We start from the raw sequence: 25568 nt of genomic DNA on the forward strand, positions 1-25568 counted from the left end.
GTGTTTCCCCGTGATCCCCGCCTGCCTAGTGTTTCCCCGTGTTCCCCGCCTCCCTAGTGTTTCCCCGTGATCCCCGTCTCCCCAGTGTTTCCTCGTGTTCCCCGTCTCCCTAGTGTTTTCACATGATCCCCGCCTCTCTAGTGTTTCCCCGTGTTCCCTGCCTCTCTAGTGTTTCCCCTGTTCCCCGCCTCCCTAGTGTTTCCTCGTGTTCCCCGTCTCCCTAGTGTTTCCCCGTGTTCCCCGCCTCCCTAGTGTATCCTCGTGTTCCCCGTCTCCCTAGTGTTTCCCCTTGATCCCCGTCTCCCTAGTGTTTCCCCGTGTTCCCCGTCTCCCTAGTGTTTCCCCATGTTCCCTGCCTCCCTAGTGTTTCCTCGTGTTCCCTGCCTCCCTTGTGTTTCCCCGTGATCCCCCCCTGCCTAGTGTTTCCCCGTGTTCCCCGCCTCCCTAGTGTTAAGACCTTTTTAAGGCAACTTTGAATAAAATTTAAGACCTTGAGAGCCTGCTGCTACACACCATCCTGCCAGTTGTTAACCAACAACTGGACCCCCTCCAATTCGCCTACAGGGCTAAGAGGGGCACAGAGGATGCTGGGGCCTGTCTGCTGCACCTCCTCCTCTGGCACCTTTTTTGTCCAGGCACCTTTGCCAGGATCCTTTTTGTGGACTTCAGCTCTGGCATCTCAATACCATCAAAAGGCATCTGATGATGAGGAAGCTACATCAACTCAACCCCCCCATGATCCATCTCCTACACAATTTCCTCAGTGACAGATGGCAAGCTGTTCAGGTAGGCACAACAACATCACCTGCACTCACCTGCAACACTGGAGCACCATAGGGTTGTGTGCTGAGCCTGTTTCTCAACACACTGTACACCAATGACTGCCCCTCACCCACCACCACTTACCCTAAGTACACTGATGACACTGACATTCTTGCTCTTCTCACAGATAACAATTCTGTTCTGGACCATCACAACACCACTGGGTTCACTTCACCCAGTGGTGTGAGCGTAACTATCTCCATCTCAATGTCAGGAAAATAAATAGTCATAGGTTCCCCGTCACCCCATCCTCATCAACAGTTGAAATAGTTGACATCTTTTTTCTTTGGGGGGGGGGTTTCCCAGTTTTTCTCCCCAAATGCATCCGGCCAATTACCCCACTCTTCCGAGCCGTCCCAGTCACTGCTCTACCCACTCTGCTGATCCGGGGAGGGCTGCAGACTACCATATGTCTCCTCCGATACATGTGGAGTTGCCAGCCGCTTCTTTTCATCTGACAGTAAAGAGTTTCCCCAGGGGTACGTAGCACGTGGGAGGATCACGCTATTCCCTCCGGTCCCCCCTCCCCCCGAGCAGGCACCCCGACCGAACAGAGGAGGCACTAGTGCAATGACCAGGACATATACCCACATCCAGCTTCCAACCCGCAGACACGGTCAATTGTGTCTGTAGGGCCACCCGACCAAGTGGGAGGTCCTGCTCTACTTCTCTACCTGTTTCTTCAACATGCCCCCTGTCACAAACCAGGTCCAACTCACACACATAACCAACACTGCTGCCAAGATAACCGGTGTCTCCACACCAAACCTCTGAGCTGACTTGTAGGACCATCACACATAACCAGCACTGCTGCCAAGATAACAGGTAATAAATCAATCTTATATAGTGCTTTTCTAGTACTAAAAGCCGCTTCACCATAAATGGAGTGAAACAAGACGACAGATGAACATAACACAGACATACAGGGGTGGACGGGAAGGGGGGCTACGAGAGGGACAAGCAGCAGCCACAGACGACACCAGCAGTACTGTCCGACTTGGACAGATATAAAGGGAAAGAAAAACAAACATCATAAATCACATAAATCACAGATGCAGGTCAAGCGCTCAGTCCCCAGCCTGCCCCAGACCAGGGGTGTATGAGCGGATGGGGTGGGGCACGAGAAGGCAATGGAGAAAAGATGTGTCTTGAGACGGGATTGGAAGAGTGGGAGGGATTCTGAGTCTCTAGTGATTTGGGGGAGTGAGTTCCAGAGCCTGGGAGCTGCCCTGGAGAAGGCTCGGTCACCAAAGCCACAGAGGTTGGACCTGGGGGTAGAGAGAAGGGAGGCTGAGGTGGATCTGAGGGACCGAGAGGGTTGGTAGGGGGAGAGGAGATCGGTGGGGTATGGGGGAGCCAGTTTTTAAAGGGCTTTATAAGTAAGAACCAGGATTTTGTAATTGATCCGGTGGGAGATGGGTAGCCAGTGGAGGTCTTTTAGGACTGGGGTGATGTAGTGCCAGGATTTGGTGAAAGTTAAAAGTCGGGCGGATGCGTTCTGGACCAATTGGAGTCTCTTGATAGAGCTAGCACTGATGCCATAGAGGAGTGAGTTGCAGCGATCAAGGCGGGAAGGGATGAAGGCATGGATCAGTATCTCAGCAGCAGGGCGAGTGAGAGAAGATCTTATTTTTACAATGTTGCGAAGGTGGTAGAAGAAGGATTTGATCATTTGGTGGATATGTGGCTCAAGGGAGAGGGTGGGATCAAGGATCACACCAAGGTTGCGTGCCTGGGGGGAAGGGGAGACAGTAGTGCCATCGATGGTGAGTGCAAGGTTGTTGATTTGGATGAGAGTGGACTTGGAGCCAATGAAGAGGAGTTCAGTTTTGGCACTGTTGAGTTTGAGAAGGTTTTGCTGCATCCAGACGTTAACTGCAGACAGACAGGCGTTGATGTGAGAGAGGGGTGGATTGTGAGGGGATTTGGTACTGATGTATATCTGGGTGTCATCAGCATAACAGTGGAAGTCCAAGTTGAAATGGCGGAGAATCTGACTAAGAGGGAGGATGCAGATGATGAAAAGAATCGGCCGAGTACAGAACCTTGGGGAACACCTTGTGTGACTGTGGATGGAACAGAAGAGTGGTTGTGAAGTGAGATGAAGTGTGACCTGTTGGAGAGGTAGGACTGGAGCCAGCTGAGTACGGTGCCCTCAGTACCGACATCTTTCAATCTGGTGAGCAGGATGTTGTGGCTCACAGTATCGAAGGCTGAACTCAGGTCAAGAAGGATGAGGATGTTAAGGGCTCCAGTATCAGCAGAGGTGAGGAGGTCATTAAGTACTTTAAGGAATGCAGTTTCAGTGCTGTGGAGTGGAGTGGGCGAAAACCGGACTGGAGGGGTTCGAGTAGGTTGTTGGAGTGTAGGTAGGTTTGGAGTTGTGTGGCGACAATGCGTTCCAGGGTTTTAGAGAGGAAGGGGAGGTTGGAGATTGGCCGGTAGTGGTTGAGGCAGGATGGATCAAGACCAGGTTTCTTGAGATTTGGGGTGACAGCTGCAGTTTTGGAGGAAGAGGGGGTAATTCCATGGGACAGTGAGGAATTGAAAAGTTTGGTGAGGTAGGGGCATAGGGCAGGGAGGCATTTCTTCAGTACGTGGGTGGGGAGGGGATCAAGGGAGCAGGTTGTGGATTTTGATGAGCTGATGAATTCAGAGATAGTGTTAGGGACAACTGGGAGAAACCGGGAGAGGCGGCGATCAGGGGGAGGGGTAGGGAGGTCAAGAGGAATGGGGAGAAGAGGGGCTGGAGTAGGTGCTGCCGAGTCAGATGCAGGGGACAGTGATTCGTTGATAGCGGCGATTTTGTCTGCAAAACATTGGAGAAATGAGTTGCATTGTTCAGCAGTAGAGTTGGAGAGGGCATCGGCACGGGGCTTGAGGAGGTTGTTTACAGTGGAGAAGAGGGTGAGGGGGTTGCGGTTGGAATCATTAATGATGGTGGAAAAATGGGCAGACTTGGTGGCGGTGAGGGCATCTTTGTAGGCAGAGAGGTGGAGGTTGTGGGCTTCTTGGTGTACAGTGAGAGATGTTTTCTTGGCGAGTCGTTCCAGTTGGAGGGCAGTCTGTTTGATTGTGCGGAGCTCAGGTGTGAACCAGGGTGCAGAGGTGTTGAAGGAGACTGTTTTTGTTTTGAGAGGGGCCAGTGTGTTGAAGGAGGCAGACAGAGTGGCGTTGATGTGATTGGTGAGATCATCAGGTAAGGTAGAGGCTGGTTCCAGGGGGAGAGCAGAGGAGAGCAGATCGGAGAGTTGGAGGGGGTCAATAGATTTAGTATAGGTGTCCCCACACCAAACCTCTGAGCTCACTTGTAGGACCATCACACATAACCAGCACTGCTGCCAAGATAACAGGTGTCCCCCACACCAAACCTCTCAGAGCTCACTTGTAGGACCATTACACACATTGCCAATAAAGTAGCACAAGACATCACACACCCACTCCACCGCCTCTTCCCCATACTGCCTTTAGGTGCGGTCTCCACGGTGCAGAAGGGCTTTGGCAGAAGCCTGGTACCCACAGCCATAGCAGGCCTAAAAAGGGTGACTCAATGAGGGAACTACGTGTCTAGTTTCCATGTTGTTTTCCCTGCCGCTGTTGTGTGCTGTTGTGTTGTGCTTCATGCACAACACAACCCTAACCCTTTTTTCATTATCATTTAGTATTGCGTGGTGATGTGTATAACATGTAATGTTGGTTCTCCCTGTGATGTACAGTGCTGTGGAAAATAATTTGCCCCTGCGGACAATAAACTAAACAAGTAAAACTGTGGTTCAACCAGGTTTTACGTTTGTTTCTGACACAACAGCCCTGCTGAGTCCCAGACAACACTCACCTCACCACCACCTACATAGGAGACACACTGGTACAATCCTGAGTGTCCTGGTTTAATGTTAACCCGATAGATGTCTTGATGTGTAATCCAGATCGATGTCTCGATGTGTAATCCACATAAGTGTTTCGGTGTATAATCTAGATAAACCCCTCGATGTGTTATCTAGATGAATGTGTGTGTGTAATCTAGAAATCCTATACGTGTAGTGTGTGTGTGTGATCTAGATAAATGTCTCAATGTGTAATCTAGATAAAGGTGCCAGTGTGTACTCTGGATAGATGTGTTGATGTGTAATCTAGACAAAATTATCGATGTGCAATCTAGATAAATGTGGCAATGTGCAATCTAGATGCATGTATAGTTGTGTAATCTAGATACATGTCTCGATGTGCAATCTAGATACATGTCTCGATGTGCGATCTAGATGCGTGTATAGTTGTGTAATCCAGATAAATGTCTCGGTATATAATCTAGATAAATGTCTCTGTGCGCAATCTAGATAAATGTGGCAGTGTGCAATCTAGATGCGTGTATAGTTGTGTAATCTAGATAAATGTCTCGATGTGTAATCTAGATGCATGTATAGTTGTGTAATCTAGATAAATGTCTCGATATATAATCTAGATAAATGTCTCTGTGCGCAATCTAGATAAATGCGGCAGTGTGCAATCTAGATGCATGTATAGTTGTGTAATCTAGATAAATGTCTCGACATATAATCTAGATAAATGTCTCTGTGCGCAATCTAGATAAATGTAGCGGTGTGCAATCTAGATGCATGTATAGTTGTGTAATCTAGATACATGTCTCGATGTGTAATCTTGATAAATGTCTCGGTATGTAATCTAGATAAATGTCTCGGTGTGCAATCTAGATAAATGGAGATTAGCCCCATGTTCACCTGGGATAGGATATCTCCTTGTCGTCGGCAAAATCAGCGGTTAGCTGCAGGTTACTGGAACACTTGTTGTCTGAACCACACTCCTTCTGGAAGTTGATCTAAGGTCAGGAAGGAAAGGTCACAGGTCACATGGTTTTCTGTGTCATATTACAGAATGGAAACCACACCTTCCTACATAGTTATTATTATGTTATCATCATATGATCATCAGGTTGTATACCTCAGTCCTCTGAGTGAGTTTCTGTTTCTGGCTGAGGACTGGGAAGAAGTCCAGGTTCTGGAGGGAGCGTCGGGATTTTGCTTTCTGTTCATGTAAAGACATGTTGAGGGAGAAGACTACCGGCTCCAATTTGTCCCTCACAGGAGCCTGTAGAATCACACACACATCCACGTACATGTTTCATCAGTACTGACGTGATACATGTGAAGTGGGCGTGTGTGTCACTAACTGTACATTCATGTGTGTTTTAAATCTCAATGCAGCACAACGCATATATAACATTAAATATTATCATATATACATAATATTATTCAATATTATTGACTACTGTCTCCTATCTTGTTCATATCTGTATTAAATACGAGGCCATCCTCACTTCCATCCCACTTTTACTGCAGCGCCTACCAAGTGTCACATCTGACCTTATGTAATAAGCTATACATAATAATCTATACAACACCACCTGCGCAGTATTATTTACTACTGTGTAATACGATGTACTTATACTTCATGTGTGGAGGAGAGATGCTGGGTATATTGGGAGAATGTAGTAACAGTAGTAGTAGTAGTAGTAGTAGACTATATACGTGTACTTCATGTCTCATAGTAACTGGTCTTATCATAGCCTCCATACAGCACAAACCTCTTAGTTACACCTGCAGTATTGTTCTACACACATTCTACTCTCCTTTTTACTGTTTAGGCTTACAGGTTCGATTTCTAACCTTAAACTGTCTTTCTTAATTGGTGCATCTCCTGTCCACGTGTGTGTGTGTGTGTGTGTGTGTGTGTGTGTGTGTGTGTGTGTGTGTGTGTGTGAGCAGCTCACCACCACACTGAGCTGCAGGGCCTGACATCGGGCTCTGGGGGAGTCCATGGTGAGGAGGCCTGTGTACGAGTCGTCTTTATTGGCCAGAAAACGAACACGAGGACTCCTTCTCCTCTCAGCGTCGGCCTCCACCGTGTACTTCACCGCTACACACATTATTACATTATTACATTATTACAGCATCCAGTACAATGATACTGGGTCATGATACAGCATGAGTCGCAGAAGGTTCAATCAGTTCATCTGGACACAACAATTATTGACAGAAACATTTCATCATCATCTAAGTGACCTCTTCAATCTCAACTGACTGCAGGTGTCCCCACTCTTATAACCAATACAGTGACTGCAGGTGTCCCCACTCTTATAAACAATACAGTGACTGCAGGTGTCCCCACCCTTATAAACAATACAGTGACTGCAGGTGTCCCCACCCTTATAAACAATACAGTGACTGCAGGTACCCCCACCCTTATAAACAATACAGTGACTGCAGGTGTCCCCACCCTTATAAACAATACAGTGACTGCAGGTGTCCCCACCCTTATAAACAATACAGTGACTGCAGGTGTCCCCACCCTTATAAACAATACAGTGACTGCAGGTACCCCCACCCTTATAAACAATACAGTGACTGCAGGTACCCCACCCTTATAAACAATACAGTGACTGCAGGTGTCCCCACCCTTATAAACAATACAGTGACTGCAGGTGTCCCCACCCTTATAAACAATACAGTGACTGCAGGTACCCCACCCTTATAAACAATACAGCAGTATAACCACCCAAACCAATGACCAGTTTCATATGCAAATATGGGTGTGACCACTGACTAGAGTTACAGTGGCCATGTGTACTATTCACGGAGGATGGGGGAATAGTTGCAATCACAGTATTGTAATGTGGTGACAGATGTACTCTTAGACCCCTACCCCCACCCCTCGGTTCAGGGATGGTCGTTCCCTCTCCACTTCAAAGCCACTTAGATTGAAGGTATCTGTCAGTAAACGTTATGTTCGGATGAAGTGATTCATCTTTCTGTGATTTCTGACCTGGATTATTGAGCATGCATCATATGAAGTACAAATACAGTATGAAGTACAACATGTAATAAAACAGTACCAATACAATGTCATGATAGGTGAAATAAACATCAGAGATGCTTTGCTACAAGCAGAAACTGCAGGAGCTACTTAGGATGTTGCAAGTTACTCCTCTTCACGGTATTGCTTGGTAGCAGGGTGGTCAGAGCATTCTCATTGCAGTGAACCCTTCTGCATCTTCAGCAGGTATCTCAGGGTCACATGAATTTTGCCCCTTAGCCTGTATGCTTCATCTGAGTGGGGCATCAAAGACCAAATTAGCCTTCACCTGCAGAAGGGTTTCAACTGTGAGCTCTCATCAACCACAACCATCTTGAGCTGGTCTCAGCTGCCATGGCTATCTCACCAATGGCGTGCCTCCATTGTCTGGGTTCCAAACCCATCTTCTGCAGGAAATAACACAGCGATGTTGCTGGGAAATCATGGCTGCTGACTTCAATGGGAAACAAGATTGCGGCCAATCCTTTGATGAGAGCTTCATCAATCAAATCCTTGCACTTGGCTTTCTTCTGTTGCTGAGAGATGGCTAGCCTGTCTTCCCAGGGCACTGTGAGTTCAGCTACTAAGATTGTTTTTGTGCTCCTGGATAGAAGTACCATGTCTGGTCGGAGTGAGGTTACTGCCACCTCTTCCGGAAAGACAAGTCTCTTCTTCAGAAGCTCGATGCAAAATGGAACACGAGTTCTTGGCAGTTGTTCTTGCCCAAGGAGCCTTATCTCCTTCCCTTTGAAAAGTGACAACTTCCGGTGGTAATGCCTGGTGTTTATTGGCTTTGACCATCTGTAAGTCTGTCCATTTGGCAATTTGTGTAAGGACCTTGTCGAGCCTCCACCTGTATCAGCCTTCTCCCAGAGCTTTGGGACATCCAATCAAGATGTGATTCAAGGTGCAAAGGGTTGCTCCACACTGCTTGCAGGATGGGTTGTCTTCTTTGCCCCAGATCTTTAGATTGTTTGGAGTTGGTAAGAGGTTAGCCACAGCATGCAGGAGAAAGGTCAACTTGCCCTGGTCGGTACCACAGAGTTCCTTCCAGGACAACAATCATTCGAGTGCTTGGTCCCACTGCATCCACTGTCCCTGACAGGCAAGCCCTAATGCTTTTACGCAGCGGTCTCCTTCCACTGCCTCTTGGACCCTCTGCATCACTAGTCCTTTCTTGCCTTTGGTATTGGCCTTATTCCATCTCTTGGCATTGTAGTTTCCAAGTCCTAGCCATCCTTGACAGACTACCCCAACGATCCCTTGATGTTTCCAGTACGCTTCTGCCTCCCTCACTGCTTCCTGAGGCTTCCACTTCCTGCCACACTTAATTGTCTTGTTAGCATTGTCTGACTTTCTTATCCTTAGACAGCAGCAGTGTGCTCTTGCCTTGGTGGCTTTTAATTCTTCCACCACCGATGAGACTGGTAAGCGAAGCTTGGAGGTCTTGCTGTACAGGTTGACTGAGCTGAAAGCTGGAGGGACACCCAACCATCTTCGCAAGAATTTGCTGCACAGTCTCTCCATTGCTTCCACTTGGGTCATGGGGAAGTCACATAGCAGGAATGGCCATTGCAATCTGGGTATGATGCCATACTGGAAGCACCACACCTTAAACCTTCCAATCAGCTGGTTGTTGTCAATTACCTTGAGCCTGATGATTAGTTGAGCCATGTTGTCTTTGAGGTTGCCGCTGTCCTTCAGGGTGCTGTCGTAATTCTTTCCAAGGCATTGATTCCTTGTTCTTGAATTGCTGGAATCTCAGCCCCTTGAATAATACATGTTTTTTGTCAGCTTTCCTTTCAGGATACTTAAGCTCCTAGATTTACCTGGATTGAAATGCATCTGAGACCATGTAGCCATCTTCTCCAGTGAGCTTAGGATCAACTGTGTTCCTTGGCTCAATGGTGTCATCACAGTAATATCATCCATGAATGCTCTGCAGGCCGGCTGTCTTATTCTGTCATCTGCTTTTGGCCCTCTACATTGCATTCCTCCTGCCTTTAGTAGTAGGTTCATTGCAGCCACGAACAGGACGACCGATATTGTGCGTCCTGCCATGATGCCGTTCTCAAGCCTCTGACATTTGGTGGTGAAATTTCCCACAGTGAACCTCATTTTCAGTGAATCCATGTGTGATATCACAAACTTGACTACTTGTGATGGTACTTGGTAGTACTCCAATGCATTTTGGATCAGCTGGTGAGATACACCTGGGTAGGCTTTGGCGAGGTCTAACCACATGACTGAGAGTGTGCTGTTGTTGCTCTTTGCTTCCTTGATGACCTGGCTGATCACTGACGTATGCTCCAGACATCCTGAGTACCCCGGCACTCCTCCTTTCTGGACATTTGTGTCCTTGTACTCACTGGTGAGTAGATAAGATGTTAGTCTTTTAGCAATAATGGACCAAAATATGATCCCTTCAACATCTAGCAGGGAGATCTCTCAAAACTGGTCAAGTCCTAATGAGTTCAGTTCTTTAGGGACAAAGAAGCCCTCAGCTAGTGTCCAGAGCCAGGGTTCCTGTATTTTCTTCCAGGGTGTCCACAAAAGCTTGCCACTGAGGCAAATTTGTAATTTGTGATATTGGGCTATACAAATAAAATTGATTTGATTTGATTTGATAGCCTCTCCAGTAGCCATGGGCAGTTTAATACAGCATGAGGTACAGTGAAATAATGCAGCTGCATGCTGACTGTATTTACAAGGAGAACGTTGCCGTCAAAGCTTTCACAGCAACGTCCACATTTAATCCTTCTTTTAATTTGAGATTTGTTGACAGAACTGAATCAAACTGATTTGGAGAGATGTCATTTTATATCAAGCAAAGGAACACAAATTCCTCCTCTCTGGGACTTGAAAAACACTTCAACCTTTTACTGAAATGAAAATTATAACATTATTATTAACCATAAACATGACAACAAAATACTATTCATCTGATAATTTAAAAATTATTAAATAAAGTCTTAAATAATTATGCGTGTGGAGCAGCGCCCCACGCTTTAAACAAACATGCACAACCGAAACCCTATAGGGGCATCCTGACTGATGACGTAGGTGAGGTGAGGTGATTTAAAATGTACTGAAAAGTTTTTTTACATGAAGAATATATGTAATGAAAAGCTAAAATACTTACTGATATTTTTCTTGAAATCTTTGTTACCATTACTTAATGTGTAGGAGAAGCAGACAGTCACTGTAATGCTGTGAAATACAAAGTCCAGCTATTAAAGATCATACAGCTATTAAAGATCATACAGCTATTAAAGATCATACAGCACAGTTCCTGATATGTGTTAAATAACTTGATGTGTTAAACTAGCTGAAGAACCGCATGGGACCTTTTCTCACCATGGCTTGTTTCCAGGAGGACACTGATTAGGGTCCACAATCTTTGGTTGTACTGTGAGATTCTTGGAAATGTGGATGACCGGTCGCGCCCTGTAAATAAAACATATTCAACATGCAGTAAAGTTTTTGTGCAAACGTTTCTTTGTGTTTTTTTCTTCCCATCCGTTCTTCTTCTTCTACCTGAGCAGCGCGATGCGGTCGTCCAGTGAGCCGACCAGGATGTCCGGGTACCTGTTGTCATCCATGTCCATCCCTCCACTGATGGAGTAGCCAAACGTTTGGAAACCTCTGGTACCCACAGATTTACCTTCTATCACCTGTAGGGGGCGACACACAGCAAGAAAAAAAGTTTTTCTCATTCACATAGAATAGATGGAAATGGATGATCTGCTGTGGCAAGCCCTAACAGGAGTAGTAGTACTAGTACTAGTAGTAGTAGTAGTGCTAGTAGTAGTAGTACAGACAGACAGACAGACAGACTGATAGATAGATAGATAGATAGATAGATAGATAGATAGATAGATAGATAGATAGATAGATAGATAGATAGATAGATAGATAGATAGATAGATAGATAGATAGATACTTTGTTGTCCTACAAGAGGAAATTTGTTGTCACTCTGTTCAGAGCCTCACATACAGTAAATGCATGTACATATTGTATACATACAGTAAATACATGTACATATTATGTACATACCACAGGACATACATAGAGAACAGGGAGGCATCAGTACATTAACACAAGAGTTTAGAGGTTCAGTGAATTTACAACTTCCATGGCAAAAGAAACACAGCTCGTTGTAAAGGTAAGGGAAATGTACCTGCTGCCTGCTGGAAGCAGGTAAGGTATGGGTTAAGGACCCATACCTGCTGCAAGCAAGTAAAGAATGGGTTAAGGGGTGAGAGGTGTGGTATTATTGTATGTCGCTACATAACATGATTGACATGTATATGACCATTAGGATTGAGGCTGGGGCGTGAAGGGGTTCATGTGTCCTGGCAGAGGGCAAAGCTAATAAAACAGTTGCATATTTAGTTCACAGTTCGTCTCAGGTGCATGCATCTTCTTGTCTCAAGTGCATGTATCTTCTTGTCTCAGGTACATCTACCTTCTTGTCTCATGCATCTTCTTGTCTCAGGTACATATACCTTCTTGTCTCATGCATCTTCTTGTCTCAGGTACATCTACCTTCTTGTCTCATGCATCTTCTTGTCTCAGGTACATATACCTTCTTGTCTCATGCATCTTCTTGTCTCAGGTACATCTACCTTCTTGTCTCAGGTACATGTACCTTCAGTGCAGGCCTTTTTACCTGCCCAGGGAGATAACGGCCATTACCATCGCCGCTGTATACATCCCCCCACATGCTAATGCTAAGGTAGCACTTAAACAGCTACAATGTGCCATCAGCAGACAACAGACCAAACACCCGGACAATGCCTTTATCATAGGTGGTGACTTTAATCAGGCTAACCTCAGGACTGTATTGCCCAAATTCCATCAGCATGTCTCCTGCCCCACTAGGGGACAAAACACCCTGGACCATCTCTATATAAACATCAAGAACTCATACAAAGCTACTCTCTGCCCCCACCTGGGACATTCTGACCACCTCTGCCTGTTCCTGGTCCCAGCCTACAAACCCCTAATAAAACGGGTCAAGCCAGCAGTAAAGACAATCACTGTCCGGCCAGAAGGAGCAGTCTCTGAACTCCAGGACTGTTTTGACAACACAGACTGGAGTATTTCTGCACATTCAGCTACCCATGGCTCCCATATAGACATTAATGAACACACATCTGCCATACTAGCCTACATTAACTTTTGCACTGAGAGTGTCACAACAAAAAAATCTATCTGCACCTTTCCAAACCAGAAACCCTGGATGACCAGTGAGGTCCAACAGCTGCTGAAAGTCCGGGATGCAGCGTTCAAGTCAGGTAACTGTGAGGCCTACAGCACAGCCAGATCCAACCTCGAAAAGGGCATCAGAACAGCCAAACATAAATATTCCCTACGAATAGAGGACCACTTTCACAATAACTCTGATCCTTGGCGAATGTGGCAAGGCATTCAGTCTATCACAGACTACAAAAGCTCCAATAGCGGTCCCACTGTCCATGATGCCTCCCTGCCAGACAAGATAAATCATTTCTATGCCCGCTTCGACAAGGACAATACTGACCCAGCCACAAAAATCCCCAGCCACCCAGAAAACCAGGTGCTCACTCTATCAGTCGCAGAGGTCAGAGAATCACTGCGCAGAGTGAACACACGGAAGGCTGCCGGACCAGACAGCATACCGGGTCGGGTCCTCCAGGAATGTGCCGACCAGCTGGCTGAGGTCTTCACAACTATATTTAACCTCTCACTGTCCCAATCCATAGTCCCAGCATGCTTTAAGACCACCTCTATCATTCCTGTCTCCAAGAAACCAACATCCACATGTCTGAATGACTACCGACCCATAGCATCACCCCCATTGCCATGAAGTGCTTTGACAGACTGGTTCTGGCTCACATCAAAAACATTATCCCCCCCACATTCGACCCACATCAGTTCGCCTACCGTCCCAAAGGTCTCTGACCCACCTTGAACTTAACAACACATACATCCGGATGCTGTTTATAGATTACAGCTCTGCCTTCAACACCATCATCCCCCCCAAACTAACCATCAAACTCCTCTCCCTTGGCCTCAACCCCTCCCTCTGTAACTGGATCCTGGACTTCCTGACCAACAGACCTCAGTCTGTTAGGTTAGGTGACCACACCTCCTCCACCCTGACCCTCAGCACAGGTGCCCCTCAAGGCTGTGTTCTGAGCCCCCTCCTTTCCTCCCTCTTTACCCACGACTGCCTGCCATCTCACCCTTCAGATGTTATAGTTAAGTTTGCAGATGACACCACAGTCATTGGCCATATCACCAACAATGACGAGACGGCCTACAGGGACGAGATTCAGCACCTCACATCATGGTGCACTACCAACAATCTTGTCCTCAAGATTAATAATAATAATTAATAATTCCCTCAAGACAAAGGAGCTGATTGTGGACTTCAGGAGGTCTAGAAGCTGCAGCCACTCCCCCATACACATCAATGGGGTGGAAGTGGAGTGTGTTTCCAGTTATAAATTGCTTGGAGGAACTTTCCTGGACATCAAACACCCAGGCCCTTGTGAAAAGGCCCAACAACGCCTGCATTTCCTGAGGAGGCTGAGGAGCGCCTGTCTACCTCCCAAAATTCTCACCAACTTCTACCACTGCACCATAGAGAGCATCCTGACCATCTGCATCTCAGTGTGGTACGGCAACTGCACCTCAGTAGACCAGAAAGCTCTGCAGCAGATAGTCAAGGCGGCCCAGCATATCACCGGTACCCAGCTCCCAGCCATAAAAGACATTTATCACAAACACTGCCTTCGAAGGGGTCTGAGCATCAGCAGAGATCCCACCCACCCCAACCATGGACTGTTCTCCCCCCTGCGCTCTGGGAAGCGCTACAGGAGCCTCAGAGCCTGCACTACCAGGCTCAAAAACAGCTTCTTTCCACAAGCTGTTGCCCACCTGAACCTGGCCATCCACTGAATGTCTGTAGATATTTTGCACTCTTGCGCCTTTTTAACTTATTTTAGCTTTTGGTCTTCATGCGTGTATATCTTATACTGTGTTTACTGTGTTTGCCTGTGTCTGTCTTGCACTGTTTGGTGAAGCCACAGCCCTCATTTCATTTTTAACATTCAATTCAATTCAATTCAATTTATTGTCATTAAAAACAATGTGCAGGCACATGTTAAAAATGAAATGAGGGCTGTGGCTGCACATTGTTTTTAATGACAATAAATTGAATTGAATTGAATTGAATTCTTGTCTCAGGTACATGCATCTTCTAGTCTCAGGTGCATGTATCCTCTTGTCTCAGCTGCATGTATCCTCTTGTCTCAGCTGCATGTATCTTCTTGTCTCAGGTGCATGTATCCTCTTGTCTCAGGTGCATGTATCCTCTTGTCTCAGCTGCATGTATCCTCTTGTCTCAGGTGCATGCACTTTCTTGTCTCAGGTGCATGTATCCTCTTGTCTCAGCTGCATGTATCCTCTTGTCTCAGGTGCATGCACTTTATTGTCTCAGGTGCATGTATCCTCTTGTCTCAGGTGCATGTATCCTCTTGTCTCAGGTGCATGTATCCTCTTATCTCAGGTGCATGTATCCTCTTGTCTCAGCTGCATGTATCCTCTTGTCTCAGGTGCATGTATCCTCTTGTCTCAGCTGCATGTATCTTCTTGTCTCAGGTGCATGTATCCTCTTGTCTCAGGTGCATGTATCCTCTTGTCTCAGCTGCATGTATCCTCTTGTCTCAGGTGCATGCACTTTATTGTCTCAGGTGCATGTATCCTCTTGTCTCAGCTGCATGTATCCTCTTGTCTCAGGTGCATGTATCCTCTTGTCTCAGCTGCATGTATCCTCTTGTCTCAGGTGCATGTATCCTCTTGTCTCAGGTGCATGCACTTTATTGTCTCAGGTGCATGTATCCTCTTGTCTCAGCTGCATGTATCCTCTTGTCTCAGGTGCATGCACTTTATTGTCTCAGGTGCATGTATCCTCTTGTCTCAGCTGCATGTATCCTCTTGTCTCAGGTGCATGTATCCTCTTGTCTCAGCTGCATGTATCCTCTTGTCTCAGGTGCATGTATCCTCTTGTCTCAGGTGCATGCACTTTATTGTCTCAGGTGCATGTATCCTCTTGTCTCAGCTGCATGTATCCTCTTGTCTCAGGTGCATGCACTTTATTGTCTCAGGTGCATGTATCCTCTTGTCTCAGCTGCATGTATCCTCTTGTCTCAGGTGCATGTATCCTCTTGTCTCAGCTGCATGTATCCTCTTGTCTCAGGTGCATGTATCCTCTTGTCTCAGCTGCATGTATCCTCTTGTCTCAGCTGCATGTATCCTCTTGTCTCAGCTGCATGTATCCTCTTGTCTCAGGTGCATGTATCCTCTTGTCTCAGCTGCATGTATCCTCTTGTCTCAGGTGCATGTATCCTCTTGTCTCAGGTGCATGTACCTTCTTATCTCAGCTGCATGTATCTTCTTGTCTCAGCTGCATGTATCTTCTTGTCTCAGGTGCATGTATCTTCTTATCTCAGGTGCATGTATCTTCTTATCTCAGGTGCATGTATCTTCTTATCTCAGGTGCATGTATCCTCTTGTCTCAGGTGCATGCATCTACTTTGCAAACATGACAAGTGGGGAACCCGAGTTATGGTTGGTGCTCTGCTTTTCATAGCTCTGCTATTGAGGTCTGATAGGCTGGGGGTGGGAAGGCCAATGTTTTTGGCTGTGCTGGTTCCTATTGGTGACTGTTAAGATGGTGAAGAAACAGAGGAAGTCGTTATGTAGTATGAGTTTAATTATACTTTTGTACAAGTAGAAAGAGAAGATGAGATTTTACAGAAAGTGCCTTGAGTTTCCAAATGACTGAGTGTGTTTGTTGGCAGCTTTTCTGGGTATCAGTGGTGTGTTGGTCGAAACAGAGTTTATTGTCCAGAGTGAGTCCAAGGGGCCTGAAGCAGTCCTCACGTTAAACAGTTTCATTGTGGATGAGGGTGTGGTTGTGGACTATAAACAATACAGTGACTGCAGGTGTCCCCACCCTTATAAACAATACAGTGACTGCAGGTGTCCCCACCCTTATAAACAATACAGTGACTGCAGGTGGCCCCACCCTTATAAACAATACAGTGACTGCAGGTGGCCCCACCCTTATAAACAATACAGTGACTGCAGGTGGCCCCACCCTTATAAACAATACAATGACTGCAGATACCCCCACCCTTATAAACAATACAGTGACTGCAGGTGGCCCCACCCTTATAAACAATACAGTGACTGCAGGTGTCTCCACCCTTATAAACAATTCAGTGACTGCAGGTGGCCCCATCCTTATAAACAATACAGTGACTGCAGGTGTCCCACCCTTATAAACAATACAGTGACTGCAGGTGGCCCCACACTTATAAACAATACAGTGACTGCAGGTGTCTCCACCCTTATAAACAATACAGTGACTGCAGGTGTCTCCACCCTTATAAAAAATACAGTGACAAATGACCCAAACCAACGACCAGTTTCATATGCCAATATGGTGTGACCATTAACTAGAGTTACAGTGGCCATGTGTACTATTCACAGAGGATTGGGGAATAGTTGCAATCACAGCATTGTAAGATGGTGACAGATGTACTCTTGCCCATCCCCCCCCCGCCCCGGTTCAGGGATGGTAATTTCCTCTTAACATAGACGGCCTCTTTGACTTCCCGTTCAAACCAGCGTTCCTCCCTATCAAGGATGTGCACATCCTCATCCCTGAAAGAGTGGCCGCTGGCCTGTAGATGGTGTAGACTGTGGAGTCCTGGTCTGTAGATGGTGTAGACTGTGGAGTCCTGGTCTGTAGATGGTGTAGACTGTGGAGTCCTGGCCTGTAGATGGTGTAGACTGTGGAGTCCTGGTCTGTAGATGGTGTAGACTGTGGAGTCCTGGTCTGTAGATGGTGTAGACTGTGGAGTCCTGGTCTGTAGATGGTGTAGACTGTGGAGTCCTGGTCTGTAGATGGTGTAGACTGTGGAGTCCTGGCCTGCAGATGGTGTAGACTGTGGAGTACTGGTCTGTAGATGGTGTAGACTGTGGAGTCCTGGTCTGTAGATGGTGTAGACTGTGGAGTCCTGGTCTGATGTGTTAGCTGTCCTGTGCTGTGCTATCATCTTGGCCAGCGTGTTTAGTTTCCCCGATGTACGACAATCCTCCTGGCACTTAACAGCTACACTATATTGCTCTGTTTGGTGCCGGGGGACCTGAGCCTTGGGGTGGACCAACTTCTGATGCAGTTTGTTTTGGGGTTTGAAAGCAACTGAGATGCAGTGTTTAGAAAATATGTGTCCCAACTGCTCCGACACTCCCACCACATACAGAATCACCACTGGTTTACACTTAGACAGCTGTTGTCCTTCTCCTCTCTTCGATCGGGTGGTGCACTATTTGGGCGTCTTCCTTGCTTTGACAAACACCCAGTTAGGATAACCACACTTAACCAGGGCCTGTTTAATGTGGGACTTCTCCCCTTCCCCGGCTGCTGTGTCGGTGGGGACGTTGTCAGCTCGGTGGTCCAGCGTCCTGATGACTCCTAGTTTGTGCTCCAGTGGATGACGAGAGTCAAACCTTAAGTACTGATCAGTATGTGTTGGTTTACAGTAAACATCAACAATCACATGTCCCCCATCACCAACTGTAATGTCACAGTGTAAGAAGGCTACCCTGTCATGTTCCACATCCTCCCTGGTGAACTTGATGTGGTGTCCACAGACTTAATGTGGTAGGTGGAATGTGCTACATCCTGAGATTTAAGTTTAACCCAGGTATCGTCCACAAATCTGAATCAATGGCTAGGTGGTGTCCCTCGACAGGACATCAGAGCCCTTTTTTCCACTTCCTCCATATACAAGTTGACCACTACAGGTGAGACTGGGGAACCCATAGCGCCCCCATGCCTCTGCCTATAGTACTGCCCCCTGTATGTGAAGTACGTGGACTGAAGACACAGCTTCAGGAGCAGACACACTTGGCCAGTGTTAAGGGTGGTCCTATTGCTAAGGGTGGGGTCGTTTTGTAATTTCATATGGACTACCTCCACTGCTTCATCAACAGGAACGCTCGTGAAGAGACTTAACATCATAAGAGAACATTGTTTCATCCCCCTCCATAATGATGTCCCTCCCCTTATCCACAGCATCCATAGTGTTCTGATGTGATGTTCGTTACTGCCCACCAACGGGTCCAGAATAGATGCCAGAAACTTAGAGAGGTTATAGGTCACGGAGTTAATCATATTAACAATCCTGTTGTGTCTCAGGTAACAATAACGACCATCAATGACTGACAGTCTTCATAGAAGAGGTCAACATTACCTGACTAGGTTCCTCTGAGATTCCCTTCTTACTTCCCATCCAAACGTAAACCTTCCCCGTCTCATGGAACGGCGCTCCCACAGCAAAGTCTACAGGCGACATTAAGAAATGCATTACGTCAATTCAGAATCATACTCAGCATGACCAGCCATGTCAACCTGCTTACATGGGCGCTCTTCGTTCTAATACAGGTTTACATAGAGCTGGGAGGCTAAAATCACAGTGTAGAAACAGAAAAATGGGAAATAAAGGCTGGTTAACCAACATTAGCCAGTCGCAGCCTTTAGTCGACTGGTTAACGTTGTCGCCCGTGGTGCGGAATACACGAGCTCGCGCCCCGGCTGTGAGAGTCCGGCAGGGGACGCCCTTCCCGAAGGAAGGGGACAATTTCACGATCACGGATGAATAGGCTCTGTAGCCTTTGGCTAATGGGTCGGACCCTTTAGTTGACTGGTTAATTTTGTCGCCCGCGGTGCAGGAGATCCGAGTCCGCGGCCCGGCTGTGACGGAATTCGCTAGATGGTGTGCACACAGTTCCTCTTAACAAACTGCATAAAACAATACTTTCTAACTTTCTTTTTGCTTCTGTTGTTGTTGGTGATGCTGGTGGGCACAGAATTCCAGACGTCCTTATGAAACAACACGTCACTAACTGGAGATTTTTAGTAGAAAAATGGGGAATTACAGGCTTTCTGAAGCAGATGAGGTGTGATGGGTATTATGATGCTCTCCTCCTCATACAGTGTGATGTACATTCTGCTAGAGAGGCGTCACATGATCATGCAAACACACTAAACTCACATAGAACCACTTCCTCTGTACTTCTGTGTAGACAATGGACTTCCTTTCTATCAAGTATTGAAAAAAAATACTTCATTTTGCCGTTACCTTGGAATCCATCTTGGTTGATATCTCCAATGGCGGCCACAGCGAAACCGAAGGCGGAGGCGACGGGGCCCTTCAGGACCCGGCTCGGCGTCTTCTGGAAGGATCCATTCTCATTCATGAAGACATATACGGCTCCACCCTCATCCTTCATACGGTCAAAGTAGAATGGAGCGCCCACAATCAGGTCGTTCCAGCTATGAAGGACACACACGCACACACACACACACACACACACACACACACACACACACACACACACACACACACACACACACACACACACACACACACCATAGAAAGGTGAATCAGTTCATCTGGCCACAGCGTTTGTTGGGAGAAACGTTGCATCATCATCATCTAAGCGACCTCTTCTCTCAGTTGACTGCAGCTATCACACCCTTATCAGAACCATGTTTACTGGCCATGTAGGTTTGTACATACAATGTGACTCTGGTGTCGTGGCTCTCTCAGTGTACTTAACATAGAATAACAACACTCCAACACAACAACCTTCACATATACACACAAGCACTGACTTATACAGGTGAAATAGAGGTGATAAGAGGGGAGGGGTTGGAACAGGTTATGACCAGGGTGTGATGGGTCTGCAGTGATGCTGCCTGCCTGTTTCCTGAGTGTGGAGGTGTCTAAGTCCTGGATGGAGGGCAGGTTGGCACCAGTGTTTTCTCTGCAGACTGAAGTGTTCGTTGTAGTCTGTCCCTGTCCTGTTTGGTGGCCGAACCAGACCAGACAGTGGTGGATGTGCAGAGGACAGACTGGATGATTGCAGTGTAGAACTGAATCAGCAGTTCCTGAGGCAGGTTGAACTTCTTGAGCTGATGGAGAAAGTACATCCTCTGCTGGGCCTTTTTGATGATTGTGTCTATGGTGGATGTCCACCTAGGGGTCCCGGGAGATTGTGGAGCCCAGAAATCTGTAGGTTTTCACCATAGACACCGTGCTGTTGGGTATGGTGAGGGGGTGCAGTGTTGGGGGGGGGGGCTCCTCCTAAAGTCCACTGTCATCTCCACTGTTTTGAGCGTGTTCAGCTCCAGGATGTTATAGACACTGATCAACCTCCCATCTATATGCAGACTCGTCAGCATCCCGGATAAGACCAATGATGGTTGTGTCGTCCGCAAACGTCAGGCGTTTAACAGACGGGTCACCTGAGGTGCAGTCATTTGTGTAGAGGGAGAAGAGTAGAGGGGAGAGCACACATCCCTGGGGGGCACCAGTGCTGATTGTCCGGGTGCTGGAGGTGATTTTCCCCAGCCTCACCAGCTGCCTCACCAGCTGCCTCCTGTCTGTCAGGAAGTTTTTAATCCACTGGCAGATGGGGGCTGGTACAGTGAGCTGAGAGAGTTTGGAGAGGAGGACATCTGGGACGATGGTGTTGAACGCTGAGCTGAAGTCCACAAACAGGACCCTTGCACATGTCCCTGGGGAGTCGAGGTGTTGGAAGATGTAGTGCAATCCCATGGTGACTGCATCCTCCACTGACCTGTTTGCTCGATAGGCAAACTGCAGGGGGTCGAGCAGGGGGCCTTTGATTTCCTTCAGGTGGGTCAACACCAGTCTCTTGAAGGATTTTATAACCACAGATGTTAGGGCAGTGGGCCCACAGTCATTTAATCCTGTCATACGTGGTTTCCTGGGGGACCGGGATGATAGTGGAGCTCTTGAAGCAGGAGGGGACTTCACACAGCCCAGTGATCTGTTGAAGATCAGTGTAAAAATGGGGGCCAGCTGGTCAGCACAGACTTTAAGACAGGAGGCTGACATGCCATCTGCGTCTGGTGCCTCGCTGGTTGTCTGCCTCTGGAAGAGCTGGCGCACATCCTCAACACAGATCCTGAGTGCGGTGCGCAGAGTGAGGAGTGTGAAAGCTTGCTTTTCAAAACTGCAGTAAAACCCATTTAGGCCATCAGCCAGTTGATGGTTCCCTGCAGTCTCCTGTAGTTGGTAAAGTTGTTTTTTTTTTGTTTTTGGATTTGAATCACTCCACTCTTCCAAACTGTCCCAGTCGCTGCGCCATCCCCTCTGCTGATCCGGGGAGGGCTGCAGACTACCACGTGTCCTCCGATACACGAGGAGTCACCAGCCGCTTCTTTTCACCTGACAGTGAGGAGTTTCACCAGGGGGACGTAGAGGAGGTGCTAGTGCAGCAACCAGGACACATCCAGCTTCCCACCCACAGACACGGTCAATAGTGTCTGTAGATATGCCCGACCAAGACAGAGGTAACACAGGGATTCGAACCGGTGATGTTCATGTTGGTAGGCAAGAGAATAGACTGCCATGGTAGTGTCTTCCAAACGTCTCCAGACTGATGGTGGGTCCTTGGTAGAAAACCTGTTTTCCAGCTTTTCAGAGCAGCACCTTCTTGTCACTCTGATCTCCTTTGTGAGTGTGTTTCTGGCTCAGTTGTACCAGATCCTATCTCCACCCCTCTAGGCTTCCTCTTTGGCCTGGTTTTGGTGGGCACTGATATAAGATGTCACAGTGTCAGTAAGCTCGTCCAGGTCTGTAGATGTAGCCTCAAAAACACTCCAGTCAGTGCAGTCGAGGCAGGCCTGCACCTCCAGTTTTGACTGATTGGTCCATTTCCTCACAGTTTTAACCACAGACTTTGCAGATTTTAGTTTCTGGCTGTAGGTTGGGATAAGATGAATCAGACAGGGATCGGAGAGTCACAGGGCTGCACGGGGGACAGGGTGATAGGCGTCCTTTAATATAGTGTAGCAATGATCCAGAGTGTATTTGTCTCTGGTGGGACATTTAACATGCTGTCTGTATTTTGGCAGTTCGTGGCTGGGTGTTGGATGTCCAGGAGAGGTCCTTGCTGATGTGGAGGTGTAGCGCCCCCTGTGTATAATCTGTGGTATAAAATTCTGTCAGTAGCATTGTCCTGTTCTAACAGCTTCAGACAATCTATCAGCTTTTTCTTGTGATCACCTCCTGGATCTGGTTTCAGGGGCTCATAAGTATTCATGTCACTTTCTCATGATAGTCTGTCGGGTTTAATACAACAGTGCATCTGCCGGAAGGTTCAAACATACACACACACACACACACACACACACACACACACACACACACACACACACACACACACACACACACACACACACACACACACACACACACACACACACAAACACACACACACACCACAAAACTCCATCCGTGTAAATGAAGTGAGCCATCAGTGTTGCATTGTCCACTGCGTTTGTAAAACCTTTTGAGTTTCTGATATATACATTCCAGCACGTTCTCCCAGACGGTGCCGTGCTGACTGTACATGAGGGCAACCCGGCCCCAGTCATGCACTAAAGGCAGCACACATACCTCCAGCATGACATCATGACTGACAGCTTATCTGGAGCGCTGAAAGCACCAAAAGACTCTGTCCTGTCAAGTGAAGCCAAGCGTTCATCAGTCATGTCTCGCCACATACCATCAGACACAATCACGTAGGAACCACCTGGTGTCTCCACACCAGGAAGAATCAAAGAACCAAACACAAAATGCAAATTCGTCTGTTCATTCTGGAGCTACTTTTATCAAACCACCGACGTGGTTTGTGTGTGTTGGCATGAAGTCTGTTCTTTCTGCCAAACAACAGATGTTTCTTCAGTCTGGAGACCATCTTCTGCTCCAACTGATGTTTCTTCAGTCTGGAGACCATCTTCTGCTCCAACTGATGTTTCTTCAGTCTGGAGACCATCAGACCATCTTCTGCTCCAACAGATATTTCTTCAGTCTGGAGACCATCTTCTGCTCCAACTGGTGTTTCTTCAGTCTGGAGACCATCTTCTGCTCCAATTGGTGTTTCTTCAGTCTGGAGACCATCTTCTGCTCCAACTGATGTTTCTTCAGTCTGGAGACCATCTTCTGCCCCAACTGATGTTTCTTCAGTCTGGAGACCATCTTCTGCTCCAACAGATGTTTCTTCAGTCTGGAGACCATCTTCTGCTCCAACAGATGTTTCTTCAGTCTGGAGACCATCTTCTGCCCCAACTGATGTTTCTTCAGTCTGGAGACCATCTTCTGCTCCAACTGATGTTTCTTTAGTCTGGAGACCATCTTCTGCCCCAACTGATGTTGCTTCAGTCTGGAGACCATCTTCTGCTCCAACCGGTGTTTCTTCAGTCTGGAGACCATCTTCTGCTCCAATTGGTGTTTCTTCAGTCTGGAGACCATCTTCTGCTCCAACAGATGTTTCTTTAGTCTGGAGACCATCTTCTGCCCCAACTGATGTTTCTTCAGTCTGGAGACCATCTTCTGCTCCAATTGGTGTTTCTTCAGTCTGGAGACCATCTTCTGCTCCAACAGATGTTTCTTTAGTCTGGAGACCATCTTCTGCCCCAACTGATGTTTCTTCAGTCTGGAGACCATCTTCTGCTCCAATTGGTGTTTCTTCAGTCTGGAGACCATCTTCTGCCCAAACAGACGTTTCTTCAGTCTGGAGACCATCTTCTGCTCCAACAGATGTTTCTTCAGTCTGGAGACCATCTTCTGCTCCAACTGGTGTTTCTTCAGTCTGGAGACCATCTTCTGCCCCTACTAATGTTTCTTCAGTCTAGAGACCATCTTCTGCCCCAACAGATGTTTCTTCAGTCTGGAGACCATCTTCTGCCCCAACTGATGTTTCTTCAGTCTGGAGACCATCTTCTGCTCCAACTGATGTTTCTTCAGTCTGGAGACCATCTTCTGCCCCAACGGATGTTTCTTCAGTCTGGAGACCATCTTCTGCTCCAATTGGTGTTTCTTCAGTCTGGAGACCATCTTCTGCTCCAACTGATGTTTCTTCAGTCTGGAGACCATCTTCTGCCCCAACAGATGTTTCTTCAGTCTGGAGACCATCTTCTGCTCCAACTGATGTTTCTTCAGTCTGGAGACCATCTTCTGCCCCAACAGATGTTTCTTCAGTCTGGAGACCATCTTCTGCTCCAACTGGTGTTTCTTCAGTCTGGAGACCATCTTCTGCCCCAACAGATGTTTCTTCAGTCTGGAGACCATCTTCTGCTCCAACTGATGTTTCTTCAGTCTGGAGACCAACTTCTTCTCCAAGTGTTTGTCAAACAGAATATTTTAAATCTTGGCAAATAAAGATATTCTGATTCTTTGTGTGTCAAGCACCAGAGTCAGAAATGTCAGCGGTTTGACACACAGCAAGACGAGTTTGTCACACAGGACAACATGAAGCCGTCTTCCATGTCAAGTAAAACAAAAGGTGAACTTGACATTTTCTGGTTCCCACAAAGAAAATCTCTTGATGAATCTACCTAATATAAGCAAAGCATTTCGAAAAACAATTTTTATTACACTGAAATCACGCCAATTATGCACCCCAGTCTTTCTTCTGTTTAACACATGACAGAGGTTATTTCTACATCTGCATTTGATCCACAGCAAACATCTCATCAATCTGAGCCAAATAATGGACAAGCTGAAGAACTGCTAGATGAAGTGCTGGTGCACCACCATGCTACCCGGATGCAAGTCAGAAAAAATAAATTAAACTGTCAAGGTCAAGTACAAACAGGCCGAACAGTAATGGTGTTTAAGAAGGTATGGGCACAATAGTAACAGTGGGTTAGTTAGCAACAGCCAGCACCAATTCCTATCCAGAGACCACAGTAAGAGTTAAACTGGGTCTTGAAGAAGAA

The 25568-nt window shown here is 47.0% G+C and overlaps 1 protein-coding gene across 1 annotated transcript in view; it reads right to left on the reverse strand.

Moving 5' to 3' along the window:
- itga3b (integrin, alpha 3b) overlaps positions 1 to 25568 on the reverse strand; it is a 139432-nt gene that overhangs the window by 52291 nt on the left and 61573 nt on the right. Inside the window, exons 7-14 of the mRNA XM_056297237.1 lie at positions 19894 to 20087; positions 19006 to 19094; positions 11227 to 11363; positions 11047 to 11136; positions 10832 to 10899; positions 6608 to 6753; positions 5779 to 5925; positions 5559 to 5656 (exon numbers count right to left, since the gene is read on the reverse strand). Of these exons, the coding sequence (XP_056153212.1) occupies positions 5559 to 5656; positions 5779 to 5925; positions 6608 to 6753; positions 10832 to 10899; positions 11047 to 11136; positions 11227 to 11363; positions 19006 to 19094; positions 19894 to 20087 (969 nt within the window). The remainder of the gene's footprint in view (positions 1 to 5558; positions 5657 to 5778; positions 5926 to 6607; positions 6754 to 10831; positions 10900 to 11046; positions 11137 to 11226; positions 11364 to 19005; positions 19095 to 19893; positions 20088 to 25568) is intronic.

Source organism: Lampris incognitus, chromosome 17, assembly GCF_029633865.1.
Source record: "Lampris incognitus isolate fLamInc1 chromosome 17, fLamInc1.hap2, whole genome shotgun sequence".
NCBI classification, from domain to species: domain Eukaryota; kingdom Metazoa; phylum Chordata; class Actinopteri; order Lampriformes; family Lampridae; genus Lampris; species Lampris incognitus.